The sequence below is a fragment of the Poecilia mexicana genome, unplaced genomic scaffold (assembly GCF_051168715.1).
Source record: "Poecilia mexicana isolate PSO_F unplaced genomic scaffold, ASM5116871v1 scaffold_11, whole genome shotgun sequence".
Taxonomy (NCBI): Eukaryota; Metazoa; Chordata; class Actinopteri; order Cyprinodontiformes; family Poeciliidae; genus Poecilia; species Poecilia mexicana.
The window spans coordinates 14,559,829-14,575,188 of NW_028263380.1; the positions used below are offsets into that span (position 1 = coordinate 14,559,829).

The 15,360-nt window shown below is 41.4% G+C and overlaps 1 protein-coding gene across 1 annotated transcript in view; it reads right to left on the reverse strand.

Moving 5' to 3' along the window:
- Nucleotides 1–15,360, reverse strand: part of jarid2b (jumonji and AT-rich interaction domain containing 2b) — a 114,217-nt gene that overhangs the window by 57,870 nt on the left and 40,987 nt on the right. The window contains exon 2 of the mRNA XM_014981236.2: nt 1,335–1,461. Coding sequence (XP_014836722.2) covers nt 1,335–1,461 — 127 coding nt within the window. The remainder of the gene's footprint in view (nt 1–1,334; nt 1,462–15,360) is intronic.

Genomic DNA, 15,360 nt, shown 5'->3' on the forward strand with positions numbered 1-15,360 from the left:
CTCATTTGACTCCGAGGAAAAGGAAGACTGTGTATCTGCAGGAACTGGGCTAAAGGGGAAGCAACAGACTCTGAAATCTCCTGCTCCGGCTTTGATCTAAGGCACTCGTGTTTGGATCTTAGTTCAGCTCTTTGTGTGTAGATTATCTCCGCTCGCCACAATATGGGTTTCACCTCATTACAAATTTAACTGGGAGGGAGCGTGTGACAATGGCTTTAGCTATGCTATAGCACATGAGTAGATTTTAGGCATTGTCCATTACGGCGAGCATAATAATTACTGTTCCTAGATTTAATCACTTCTGACGACAGACTGGGTCCTGCCCGTCTCCAGCTGGCTGGCCAATGAAAGCTCTCATCTATAAATAAGTGTCACTGAGGCTCATCGTTCTGCCCTGCGCCGCATGTTTCTTTGCTCAGAGTTCTTGCAAGCTGCAAGAAGCATCTTGTTTGAGCAAGTTTGCATTGGGGGCTGGTCATTTCCCCATCTTTCATACTTTGGTTGCTTTGGGTTATTTTTCACTTTGTCAACTGGAGATTTAAAACATTTTTTTTAACCTACTTAAAGCTTACTGCATGGAAAATTGGTTATTTGACGATTTAAATGGCTGAGACTGAACTTAAGCTTTTTCTGGATTAGACGCAAGGCTACCGTAGTTCAGGAGCACAGCTAGCTGCTAAAGGAAACTAGAAAAGCAGCAGTTTAATGGTTCAAAGAAGGAATGCTGCAAAAAAACCCAAAAAAAGGCAGAGCATTTTTTCTGCGAGCAGTAATTACATAGTTCCTAGTGAGAAATGTTAACCGGCGTTGGTGTCGAGGACACTGCTTTCATTCGGGAACAATTTGTACTTTTAGAGGACCTCAGTGAAATGTGTTTGTTCGACTCCAGTGGAATTGTTTGTTTTGGTTAGAAGCTATAATCTCATGTCTTACAGGCTGACTGGCCCAAAGCCAATCAGAACCACATTTGATTGAAATGGAGTCAAAAAGGGCTATAAAACCCTCAGAACAATATTTATTATTACATAAAAGGTGTGAGCGCTTTTACAAATATTTATCCAAATAACTCGTCAAAACTTTAACTTGTGAGAAAAAATAAACCGAAAAGCAACGGTGCAAGTCACTGGTTTGTTTGCAGGTACGAAAGGGGAGAAAGAAGGAATGAAATGGAAAACGGGGCTCGAACTGACCGTTTGTGATTATCGTTATAAATGAGCCAAGACACTATAGAGTCTCTGCCATCATCTCCATCCGTCTAAATAAAACAGAACAAAAACAACCCCCCTCCCAAAAAAAAAAAACAACCATAGTTTTATTAATGGCTCTAAACTCACCATTCAGGTTCGTGGTTCCATCGCCGTCCAGCTGCCGTTTCTGTGCAGTCCTAAATTCCTTCAGGGAGAGGTAAAGCACCTTTCGCATCACCCGTTCTTCCGACCACGGGATCCCATCGCTGTCATCCTGTGGACGAATGCGTGGAAAGGAAAACAGGTCAGCATGAATGACTAAAAGAAACCGAAGCCTCAATCTTAAGCTACCTATTTATTCACATCAGCATAAGTTTCTGCACACATGAAGACCGCTTGCGACAGTGGATATGAATTACTCTAATAAAAACACGTCGTTTATGCTGCGTGCTCTTCTTTTGTTTTGCTGCTGGGCTGCAGGAAAAATGTGACTTGAGGTGAAGGTCAGGAAATGCTCACAGGCCAACCGAGGCTTTGGAAAAACAGCCCAACCTGCAAGAATCCAGCTCAGTGCCAAGAAAGCTACGCAGAAATGCAGCGACTATACACTCTGTAAACAATATAATGAGACGAGAAAAATATTTGCTTACAAGGACTGCAGCCAGTTAGCAGCAATGTGGAAATTGCATTATGCATTAGTCTGCCAAGAAAGGAATAAAATATGGGGCACATAAAGATATCATATAGAAGCCATTATGAAAGCTTTGCACAAGATTAAAACACAAAGTTTGAGTCTGCCGGAGAATGCCTTTATATACGATTCCTCATCTCTGACTACAGAGTGGTACATTAGCATAACATGACAGAGTAATGCATTAGCATAAGGTGTAAAGGATTACATCCCCTCCGTAATGCAATGATTGCTGTGTGCTACAATGATAAAAAGTTAGAAAGAAAATGAAAAATGCATAATGCAACTTTGAAGACATCACTTTTTTTCTTTTTTTTTACCCAGTTTGAATCAAACACACTGAACAGCAAAGCATTTAAAATGCTGCAAATTACTTAAAAAACCTCCGTGTCTTGTTGAGTTTTAACAGCTCATTAGAAAACTATCCAGCTGGTGAGAGCTCAGCTATGAAAGGGTCTTCGGAGAGCATCAAACGGCAATGACAATATTTCTACTCTCTCATATTCCCAATTCTCCGACTCTGATCTGCTTGGTGTTTAACAACACTAATGAATGAAGGAAATTCGATTCGGACGCATGCAACAAAGAGTTATTAACAAAAAAAAAAAAAAAAAAAAAATTGAGATTGGAAGCAGATTTTCTCAAAACGAGACGCAAGGGCGCGTCTCGCGTTCGCTTCTCGTAACATTGAGGAGAGAACGCATTTTGAGAGCTGGCGCGCGCCGTTTATTTGAAATCGTCGCAAATTCTGATCATGCCAACTCATCTCTGCAAAACACATCTTCTGTGTGAGTCAAATGCGATGCGAGAGGCAGATGTGAAGAAACAAAACAGCCTTCTGATAGTCCGGTTGACTCAAATCTCTGGTATAGGCTCCGCTGAAAGGCTTCCAGATATCGTGGCGACATCTGAACTGACTAAACGAATTCGAGACCTGTAACTCAAGTGAGAACTTCCAGCTGATGTAATTACAAGATAAAAATGTTACAGTAATAGAGAACCAAAAAAGATAAAAAATTTGTCTTGTTGCTGCCTCGAACTTGGTTGCAGTTACTTTCTGTTATATTTGATAGAACTACACAAAGTAGAGCATATGACTGTAAAGCAGAAAGAAAAGGAAACATGGTTCACATTTCTTTTTATAACATGAAAAATGTGGCATGGTGAGCATCTGTACTCAGAGAATGGCTGCAAGTCTTTTTCACATCCTGCGACTGAAATGCTGGTGAATTATTTTTTGGAAAATTACCTTCCTTCTTTCCATCTGGCATCTTTCCTTGGTGATAAAAGCTACATTCATTACAAGAACATCTGTTTAAATAGTTTAAGAAGGTAGATGAGGAAATTCCCAAAAAGTGTGTGGCAAAATGTAAAAAAAAAAACACATATGGTGACACTGAAACTACAACATTATTGGATTACGTAGCTAAGCGTGTTCAAGAGAGAAACAGAAAAAACATAGTATGATATTATGTTGTATCCAACAGCCACAATGCCGTGACAAATGACTGTCTCCTCTGCACCTTTCTGGTAAGACTGGTGATAGTCTTTTCACACTCAAAAAATCTGATCTATGCAGACAAGCCACTGCTAATTATAGCAGCATCGCCGCAGGGTGTGTACAAGTGTGTCAGTGTGTTTGACACATATATGATGTCTGAGGGGTTGCGTCAAAATGTTGAGAGAGGACAGATAAGATGGAACTTCAGTCAATGAAAATTTTTGTCAATATACTGAGGGGGATTTTTGTTGTTGTTGTTATTTTAATGGTCAAGAGTAAATTGTTTAATTCATTCTAAGGCTTCACAAGATTAGGAATCGATTATAAGAAAAATATTTCTTGACTTTTCTATCAACAAAAAGTCCGCACCACCGTCCCTGAGCTTTCTGATCTTCGTCGCCAAAAGCCGTTTCATTTGCGGGATATGCAACGGTCAGTATCAGCTGGGCTGCACAACTTAATCACCGATTTATGATTATCACAGTATCTCAGAGAACTTCCAGAACAGCAAGAAATGTTAGCTAATTATTTTAGTACAAAGCGTTTAGACCGTCTGTGACGGAAATCAATCTGGTCACACTCGTTTGACGCAACATAAAAATGTCACCGAAGGCGTAAGGAGGTTAAGTCACGAAGAAAAACGTTTGATGTTTCAGGCGTCGGTCAGAAGCAGCTTTTCCACTAAAACCTTTTTAAAGATTTAAAATCAGAATCCGGGCTCCAAAACATCGGCGTTACAAGTTTGAACGAGCAGACGACAAAACTCGAAAAAACGTGCGAAAGTGTTATCGTTTGTATTCACTTCCTTTTAAATCAGATAAAACCCAACGCATAAGACCTGGACTGGTGGCGGCCATGTCTGGCTGAATGCAGACTCCCGGCAGACATGTGGACACGAGCAACGCCGCTCGGCACGACGGCGCTTCTTAGCCTCCGACAAAGACATAGAGAGGTATGTTTTAAGCGTAATAAGCGGGCCCCTTATTACGCCGTCACATGCGAGTGTGCGTGCACACATGCTCGCCAGTGGGAGAGGCAGAGCAAGACTTCAATTATGCCATTTCCCCCTGTAGTTAATGTCATCTAATCCATTCTTTGTGTGTGCAAAAGCCTGCCAGGTGAGCACCAATTACCTAGACAGCTCACTAGCACTCCTTCTCTCATGGTGTGGCACAGGGCCAAACGTACACCGACACAAACAGCACAGTCGATAAATCTCCCGGTTACAAACAGTGGTGTACAGCTGACGGTTAATACACACCAACGCCGCATAGCTGAATATGAAAGGAAAGGAGGGGAAAAAAGTCGATAGATTGACCTCAAAGTTTGTCTAGGTTTCTTTTTTCTCTCGTACTCTGTGGTTTCCTTACAGCTGTTGGCAGGCGGCCACAAATATTTCCTGCACTGTAGCACACAGCAACGAGTGATGGATAAAAACTAAGGGGAACAAAATCATAATAGTAGCAGCTGCTGTACTGTTCAAAGCTGCCCAACCTGTGATGTGAAAGTGGGTTTTCTCCACGCATACCTCTCCTTTTTGAAGATTTTCAAACCACCAAATTATATGTTTAAGACAATATTTTTTTCTGTGTGTGTGTGTGTGGGGTGGCGGGGGGTGGCAATAAAAAAAAAATCCACCTGCCAGAAGATAGTAAAGCAGGACAGAAAGGCAAACAGCTGCTCAAATGAGCAATAGCATCAAAATGTATTACACCTCGCTTTCCCAGTCGAATGTTGCCAGATTTCTTTTTTTTTTTTTTTTTTTTTGCACAGAGAGCTTTCACATCGAATGCCACCTGGCAGTGACACGCATCTACACCCTGAGCCAGCTCCCACAAGGTGAGGAAAATCCCACTAATGAGCGTGGGGATCTTTGCGGCTCGTGAGCTCACAATCGGGAGGCGCCTTTGGGAGTGCTGAGCACCAGTCACCCAGCAACCTTGTAACCAACACTCTTTGAAACAGACGGGGAGGCAGTGACAAGCACCTGTTAGGAGACGGGGAGCAGAGTTTTAGACAACGGCATTTTTCTCCTTGAAGATTTGGCCAAAACTGTAGACCAAATATTGTTGAGATCCAGTGGATGGACACTCAAGATTTGCAAGCGGCTCACTGCAAGCAATGCAGGTCTTTTCACACCGAGACAATATTGATGGGTCAACAGTATGCAGCCACAACATTTGCTCTGTAACAAAAAAAAATAAAAAGCAAACAATTTGGTGAAAAAAATAAATAATTCCTATTTGTAAAATATATTCCTAGAATTAGAGCCGCTAGATATTAGACAATGGTGACTGATGATAATGATAAATGCTGCATTGAAGCATTAATGGAAAATCTGATGACATCCGTCATAGGAATATTTAAAATGTGAATTTTTACTCAAAAAAAATTTGGGCCATGACTATTAGCAAAATGAAGTCAAATTTATTTGATTCTTCTAAACCCTTTTAGAAGATCAAATCAACTATAATACAATAGCAATAAACACTAATCAAATTTTAATCAGTACTTTCTAAACACTGCAGGGTTTTTCAAATTAATCTTCTATGGAATGACCACACATTGTGCCCAGAGCCTTTGTGTAGTGCTCTAAAGCTGTGTCAAAAAACAAATATAAACCATATGACCTAACTGCCGTATTCCCCCCGCCCCCCATCAAAAATATATAAGTAGCAATCACTGGAAAAAAATAAAAATCCCCGCACTTGGCCAAGACAAGTGTAATCTGCACATTTGCATTTCATTATAGTGTGAAGAAAGCACACAGAGCTTTTTTTTTATGTTTCCAAAGGTGTGTAGCTGCATGCACACATGCACTTGCATGGTCTAAAAATAGAAGCTTGCTGCCGCCGACTGCACAGACGTCATACCAAAAGGAATGTGGGCCATGCACCAGCTGTGATTTGCTCTACAAAAAAAAAAAAAAACTGCGCCGAAATCTGTTATTCTAAGACACACTTCCTCTTGGAGAAGGAACAGAGAGCAAGGTGGAGGAATCGATAGATGGAGCAGAAATATTATTTTAGCCAAGCCGCGGGCGTTATTATATCCAGTAGCCATGACTGTCACGTCACCCACACATCTTCCTTCACATCTTGATCTCTGCTGCACGCTTTTCAGCAACACATGGGCCCCATACGACTGGCGGTGGGGATATGACTGCTTGGAGTTCACAACCGGAGCAGATGATGGCAAGATGTTAATTACTTAATTCCCGAGCAGATCACTGTAAAAGGTCACGACCAAAGCGTTCGCAGATTAGAAACATTTGCTGCATCTTGATTATGACTCAGTGGAAAAACTAAAACACGTGCAAACTAATGCTCCAAGTCTTAAAAAAAAAAAAAAAAAAAAAAAACTCTTTACTACGTCAACCATGATGTTAACCACCATTTACTTTGTTCTTCATTCAAGTTAGATGATCTAAGGACAATAAAGATCACCTCTTTATTGTCCTTTTTGAAGAGGGACTGACTCATCGCGTAAAACCTGAAAATCCAGAACCTTACATCAGCATTATCTGAGGTAGTTGTTAAAAGCAGACCAACTTCCTCCGACACGGTGCACACATTCACCCCAGAAATTTACATTCTGATCCTAACTACATCCTGGTCCTCCCAGCTCTCACAGCATCAAGTAGACCGGATGCTTCTTTTAGGGCTACAGGGGACAAGAGGCCCAATACAATCTCCTCATTACACTCAAAGCTCACTGCAAAGGAATGTTGTGCAGCTACACAGCCATGTATTTACACTACTTGTACTGGAAGAGCCCAAAGCCTTGCAGAGCTTTTACCATGAGTGGGAGACACAAGGAGGGTAAAAGCTTGACTGACTGGGGTGGGGGGAGAGGGGGGTCCTCTGCTGCGATGAACCCAACGCGATAAACCACATCGTTTTACACATAATGCAACCAACTATTGAACTGCAAAACAATAGTGTGCTCAGAAAACCTGCATTAGAGCACAAACTGTGCTATAAGATGTTAGACATTTGCCACCAAGCTAAGAAGGACGGACTACAGCTTTGTTGCTAGTATACAAAGATGCGGAATATGTTTCAGCCCTACGACACACACAGTCAAACGACTATTCTGATTAGAAAGGAAAAACAATCTGCAGCTACTGCACTTTTACTGCAGAGAACACCATCACCGTCCTTTGAAACTTCTGCAAGCATTCCAGACCACAATAAAAAAAAGAAACGGAGTTACGGGAATCAAAGGCGCCGCTTCTTCACTAGTTTGGTGCAACTCCCGCTTTCTTGCAAGAATACGTTCCGCGTCCGATCAGCCTGTATTCTCCTGATGACACATTTGGATTTTCTTTGATGTCTGACCTACTGATTCAGATTTTGAATTCATCCATTTTTTTTTATAGACCATCACTCATAAAATAGGTAAATTGATAGTGGTTAGTAGTTTTGAATTCAAAGATCATGACGGAATTAAATAGTCACCAATGTTTTCAGAGGGGAAGGAGTACTCTGTTGAGGATGTTTGATGCAACCGATTAGGGGACAAATTAATCAGTACACAAATATAGCTAACTCCAGGAAGGCTAAGGATAGTGCAGCAAAGCTTATCTGTTTGTTTTCATGCTCTGTGACAGAACCTGCTGGATATTTACATACTTACAGTCTTTTGGAAGTGTCAGAGTCAGGACAAAGATCTACATTCTCTAAGAAATACCGTTTACAGGTGCAATACCACAACTGAACTGTATAAGCATTTAGTCCGTTCTGTAGCTTTTAGCATAAATTAAAGATCAATCACAGCAGGATGGCTGGAACACTGTTCTTTTACTGTCTTTGTAGTTCTTTAAAAAGTCAAAATTAATGGACTAAATCTCACACAAAAAACTGTAAATCCAAACACAAGCCATCAGATTTCCTTTCAGAGAAAATTTGTATGCATTTTCCACAAATCTCAGGTCAAAATTGCCTTCATATTTTGTACTGTGCTAAATGTATTCCAGCTAATTATTAGAAATATTCCCCCGCCCAACCGATTTGTACTGCTACTTATGTGATCACACAGAATAGAGCACAAGCAGTGTTTATAGAAGAATATGTCTTATTGCATGGCACACATCGCCAAAAGAGCCCCGTCACAAAACAGTAGGCTCAAAGCAACAGTTTCCCCCGTTTATTCAGTGCCACGCAGTCAGATAGCTTCACAGAATCACTGCTGCGGGAATTTTAAGTGCTCCTCATAAAGCGGAACATTACGGCGATCGTACGGCATCGACTTTGCGGCGGTGTCTCAGCTTTAGAGCCTTGTTGCCATGGTTTTTAGGGCTCAGCTGAGAAAAATTCCTCACACTGCGAAGTCGCATCTTGGCAGGTTCGGGGAACTGAGCCACGTCTGGTCTTGCAGTGGGCTGAAATACGGGCCTCATGGTAGAGCCGTGTGCTAAAATATGCTCTAAAGTAGCACCACTCTGCGCAGACAGGTTGCATAACAAATGGCTCCCCTTCAATAATAAACTGCCTTGTTCAACACACTTACCCCTCCAACACCGTCACAAGATCACTTTTACTTTGGCTTCGTGTTGCAGAGCAGACGCTCGACTCTGTGCCTGCATCTGTGCGCGCGCACAGTTCTTCCGGGCTGTGCTCGCATGGACTGCTAAAAGTGATTGACGGTGGACCGGGACATGCTGTTATTCATCATAGCAGCTGCAGCATCTACTGCTGAATCCCCCTCACTACTCCCATGGGCTTCCTGGAAGATGCTGCAAAAACCCTACTTAACAAAACTACATCCCACTTTTGCACAACACAGTAGTTTGCTCGCAGAGAAAATGTATATTTTCGATACAGCTTAAGCAATGCGTTGTGCAGGATTTTAGACAGCAGACGCTTTGCATCTAATGCTTCCATTTGTATTTGCGACGGGACATGCTTTTGTTTGCAAAGATTACTATCAAAATTCAATCATTCAGAAAGCAAAAACCTCAGGAAAGTGCCATTACGTGAAGAATCAAAAGCGCACCTGGCACCAGAGCTAATGCCACGTCATACATAATCAGGAAAAAAAAAAAGGGAATTCCCACAAAGATTTGACTTTTATTGGGCTGCAGTGATTCACAGTTACAATCTGTCAGCTTGCCAGGTCAGATCTACATGAATTGCCAAGGGAGCGTCTGCAATGAAAAACACTGCATTTAGAATTAATAGCACATAGGTGATCAGTAAAAGAAAGAAAATCCATTCAACAACTGGACTTTTATTGGATTCCAGTGATGTATTCTTACAACCAAATCACCGGAAAGCTTTCAAGGTCAGGTCTGTTTTAATCTATTTGAATCACCTAAGGAGTATTGTACAGCAAACTACATGCAGGATGAAAAGCACACCTGGCACAATAATGCCACGTCGAGGACAAGCCGTCAAAATCCAGAAACTTGCAAAATGGGATTTCATTATTACATTAACACATCCAAAACATGCAGCATCTTGCCAGGTCAGGTCCAGTTTAATACGTTGGTGTCTGAATTACAAAATAAAAAGAAAATCAAGCAGAAAAGGCCAAGCTACTTAAAAGGAAAATTGAAAATGTACCCACAAGCTGGGCTTCTATTGTACTGCCGGATGATAAATTGTCCCAGAAATTATTGCAATAAACGATAATATTGTCATTCTGGATCAATTTCCAACCAAAATAATGATAATGACATAATAATTCAAGTATTAGAGCCAGGCTGATAACTTGTCAAATTACTTACATTTGAATCAACAGAGAGTTCTCTAATAAAATCTTTATACATACAAGAATAAAATCTTTATACATACAAGAATTAAAAACATGCGCAGAACAAAACTTCACTCAAAAACTGGACTTTTACTAAAATGGAGAGGTAAATATAATAAGATTTTGCACAGTAAGAGTCAGTCAGCTTACCGGGTCACGTTTCTAAATGAAAGACTAGGCAAATTAGTGCTTTCTGTTAACATTAAAAGCGTGTCTCTTTAAGACCTGTGCCTGCATGGACTGGAAGATCAAGATCATTCTTTCACAAACTACTTCCTACGTGACATTTCTTTTTAAAGAGCACAGACACATGGAAGACACTGTTACAATCTGCATAAGGCCGCAAAACTGAAGCCCCCCCCCCCACACACACACACACACACACACAGACAGACAGACAGACGGAAGGAACAGGAAGGCCGAAAGGGGAAACGGAGTAACCTCATTACCCTCGTGCCTTGTCTGTCAGGAACAGCCTGCAGGGCTGCAGGCCTGCAAGAACTCACTGAGAGCTAACGGCCTCTGGTCAGTTTATATGGCATCTGTTTGCTGCTAAAGGAAAGAAGCCGTTTGTGTGGAAGCGAGCTGGGGCGGGGGTAACACCTGAGGGAGGGCTCTGCCAAGTCTTGACGTTAGCCTTGAATAGGCAGACTGCACGTTTCTATCTGGAATCAGGTTAAGGTAAGGGTGTAAACAATCAGGAAAAGGTACACCAGCAGCATCAAAATCAGGCCCACTTATACAACAATAACTCCTATAACAATAAGCCCAACAACTCCTAGCCCGAGGCTACCAGCTCATTTAATCCCAACACATCCTGCAGAAGCCCATACAGTCTGAGCCGCTTCACTAGAATACCTCATTAAGTCCTCTTTTTACAACCAGAGCACTGAAAAGATATTGTAAAAAAAAAAAAAAAAAAGAAGGGAACATTCATTGTCCTATGAAAAGAAGGAAAACACAAAAACAAGCAGCCCCAAATGAGTACAACCGTAAACCAACAAGCCAGTTAGAAAGCATTTGTTGTGTGCCTTAGCAACTCCACAAATGATTTTTTGTATTCAACTGGCTTTAAAAATACTTTTAAAAAAAAGGACATGTAGCCTCTATGCTTTTCGCCCTGTTCTCTTCAGCTCTTCCTAAGCTCCTAACAACCAAAATATGTCCAGTCTTATAATTAGAAATGCTCAAAAGGCGTGCAATAGTGTGAGTCAATTAGTTATTTAAAGGTCAATGAGCAGCCTTGTTATGTGTTAGTGTGCGCCGGTGCTGCAGTGTAGCTGCCGCCTGGTCTGCTGGGGACAATAAATCAATGAGGCTGCGTCGTGTGTAGGGCTTTTCACAGAGCGAGCGCACCTCATTGGCTTAAATGCAGCAAAGTGGTGATGGTGGGGGGGGGGGGCAAATCAGCTGAGGCAAAAGAACACGAATAATTTTATATAAGCGCCACTCCTTTTATTTCATTCAGCCTGCTCTTTGCTGAAGTCTGGTCACTTTTGTGTTTTGCCTTTATTGCAGCAGCATAATGTCACTCCAGATTTAAGAAAAGTACAATTGGAGAACAATTACACAATTGGGAGAGGGAGCGGGTGGGGATCCAATGTTAATAGCTCTTGCTACTTTTGAAAGAGTAACATTTACTGTTGAAGTTGATTCAAGTTTCAAAGAACTTTTCAGTTCATAAACCATCACTTTCTCCTAACCGGACTTTTTCTTTTCTACACAGACATCACAAACAGAAATGTGAGCAGTTTGCTAAACTCCAGTGCCGCTTTAAATAGAACCACATGCTTCAGTCCAGGCAGGACTTGCATGAAACACAAAGAATGAACATGTGAAATCCTGTACCCACAGTGAGTTATGTTGAGGATCTGTGATGCTGTGGGATTTTCTTTTTTCTCTCGTTGCGTGTTTATTTCTAACAAGCAGGAGATCCGAACCATATGGACGAAACTACGTAGACATCATACAGACACAAAGTCAACCTTCAGCGAAGGCCACCGTAATCCAAAGAACTAAATAAATATAAACTTGTGGGGCGAGCGAACAAGAGGGGGAAAAAAAAGCATAAGAGGAACTACAACACTGGATGGTCGAGTGAGTCTATGTGGAAAACAATGGTCAAAGATGGCCCTCCTTCTCGGTAGTAGAAAAAGTCAATTGTTCCTTAGTGACTCAAAATAAGATGGTTGTATTTCCCAAAAGTGTTCAGTGAGAGATTCTATTGTTGGCTATTTAATATTCTGTGCCTTTGTCTTCCTATTTTCTCCGTCCAAATAAAGATCAGGCATGAATTAAACTGCTTGCGATCCCTTAGCAATTCCCAGAGTGATGTTCACCTTGAAATCCGTTTCCGCATCCTGATGTAAACACATTAACCTCCCCTTAAACAGAGGAATTAATTAGAGTTGTGTACATGACCTCGACTGCAGCTTTTACACCACAAAGAGACGCCACATGAAAAAGTGATTTTACCCACACATTACTTTACTAAAATAAAAAAAATAAAAATAAATTTTAAAAAACTGGAATATATCAGGAAAAATAATAATGGACAACTGGCCAATAAAAAAACCATAAGCGGTGGCTTAAAATTCACCATGAAATATCTGGATCCACGCTGCCTCTTTCTGCCCACATTAATCCAGCAAATGACCAGAACTGTCCACAGATATGGAACGGTGCCCAGAAGTGGCCAGGACTCGGAGCGCATACACACAAGGCTGAGAGATTTTAGATGCAAATTCCCTGAAGAGAAGAGAGGAGCCTTGTGTGGCCACTTTGGGCCTGGTGCCGCTTGGCAACTGTTGGCATCGCCCTCTCTGCAGCTGGTGGCAATACTAACCCAACTGTTGGCAGACTGGCAGGCACGCGGAGGGAAACACCTAACCAGGCCGGCGGTGCGGCGCTGCTCTGTGGATGATGTGGCATGTCCTGCCTTGGCCAGGGAGCATGTCCGCACTTGTGGTTAAGTCACTTGAGGGTTAGTCCAACTTTGTGGAAGAACGTTTGCACACAAACCCTGGGCGTGTGCCTGTGATCTAGATAAAACTGTGGACATCGGTGGATGTTGCGATGATCCACACCATACGCAAACAAAGCAAGGCGGAAGTTGATATCCTAAATTGTGCAAATGGCACAACGCCTGGGCTGTCGCATCGAATAAAGGTGAGTTTGATCTAGCAACAATCAACAATTGATGTCATCTTAGCACACTTTGCAAGAAGAACTGGTCAAAGTCATATCCTGGAATATATCATCAAATCAATGCAATCAAGTAGACAGATTCAAATTTAGTTCCAATTAAATCCTGGTTATAATACAAAGCAGTCAAATTCAATCCATTGTGTAATAAATCCTATGACTTTGGAGAAATACATCCCTCTAACAAAAAGCACAAGGCAACAGTAGAAAGGATTAATTCCCCCCAAAAATTAAATTGTCATAAAAATTTAATCACAGCCACTAACATTTCAAACGGCATAAGGTGAAACAACCGCAGAAACAGACTTTTACCCCTGATACATACATGTTGGACAGCGTCATTCTATAAACATTAGGGCTGTTGTAAACAAATATTTTAGTAATCGAGTAATCTATCGATTATTCTTACGATTAATCGAGTAATCGGATAAAAAAAATTATAAAATGAAATATTGGTAAATCTGGCATAATACCGGTGTTACTATCAGATATCAATATCAGTCCAATTGTTCATATTTGAGCATCCCTAACAGTTGCTTTTTTGTAGTTTAGAAAACTAACCTGTAACAATAATAGCTCACTTTCTAAGTTAACCAGAAGAAAAGTTATAGAAAAATCTGAAATTATATTGAATTTAATAACAAAGAGGCAGGCTCACAAATATGCTTATAAAAAATGTCTACAATCCAGCTTTTAGTTTATGTATTCATCTTCAGTGAGTTTAATAGATTAATTAAACTCACCTTGCCACCTAACCTGTCACGCTTTGGGTTTGAAAATACGGGAAATGCCGCCTGGAGTGGGAGGAGAGGGTGAATGAACGAACGTAAGATGGGGTGGAGGGGAGGAAATAGACCAGCGGACTGACGAACCGTTAGACCGGGGGACGAACACGGGGGGAAGCAATACGGGATATTTACGACACCTTCACTGGTCACACTCAGAAACTCATCTACCAGCCATGTACGATGCGCTCCGCCACCCGTTTCTTCAGACCGGGATATGACATTTATTGTGCGGTTCGTCGGTAAAGCTACATTTACACGGTAAGCATCAGCTACTCAGCCGCCCGCCCTGTTCAGGCTATCCGCTCACCTCAGCGCTCTTCCCGCCGTTCGCTTTCAACCAGCAGCCCCGGAGGAGAAATGCTGCCGTACTCCAGGCATTCCCCAGTCATTTTAAGGATGCTTATTGGTTCCCCAAAAACGATAAAAAGTCGGGCATTATCATCAATCAATAAAATCCCCACGGGCCAATCTTGAAGATTGGACTTTATGCCGCTGAGACTTAGCTTTTGTCAACAACTCAGAGGCGGAAGTGAGAGCTCCGCGCAACGCAAATGAAGTCCCGGCCGGAACACGGTGCGCTAACTAATAAAACATAAATTAACGAAGCTTCGAGGCAGGTAAATTTTCCTCGAGGAATTTTAGTAATCGAGGTACTCGAATCATTCGAGGAATCGTTTCAGCCCTAATAAACATAACAGGTTTTATAACAACCACAATAGAATAATCTGTTCAGAAGTATTGAAGAGTGCAAGTTTTTTTCTCCCTAACAATACCACAAATAAGCATGACCACACGGGGATTTGGCTCATTATTGGTATAAAGGTATAACCAAGTTTTTAAATTGGGTTACCGCCTCAAACCGCTAAAATTTGCTGTCCTACACCTTTCAATAACATCCCAGAAAAATATGTTTTCTCCGTATTTCGGAAACAAAATACATTCAAACCATCTGCTCTCAGTTAACTGAAAGAAGGCCAATATATCCTTCGGATTGCTTGTAAAAAGGACAGATCCAGCTCAGATTTATTTCGGATCGCTTAAAACGTCACAACATGGATCCTGTTTGGATATCAATCTATTCATCAAGAACATAAAATATTTACATAAAACTAGCTGAAATATAAAGGGCAGAGATCTTGTTGAACTTCCAGGTCAGAAATGATAAGTGGAGGTGGTGAGAGGTCAGTAGAAAGAAGACATTAATGATGACTGCAGTGATCCATAGGCAAAATG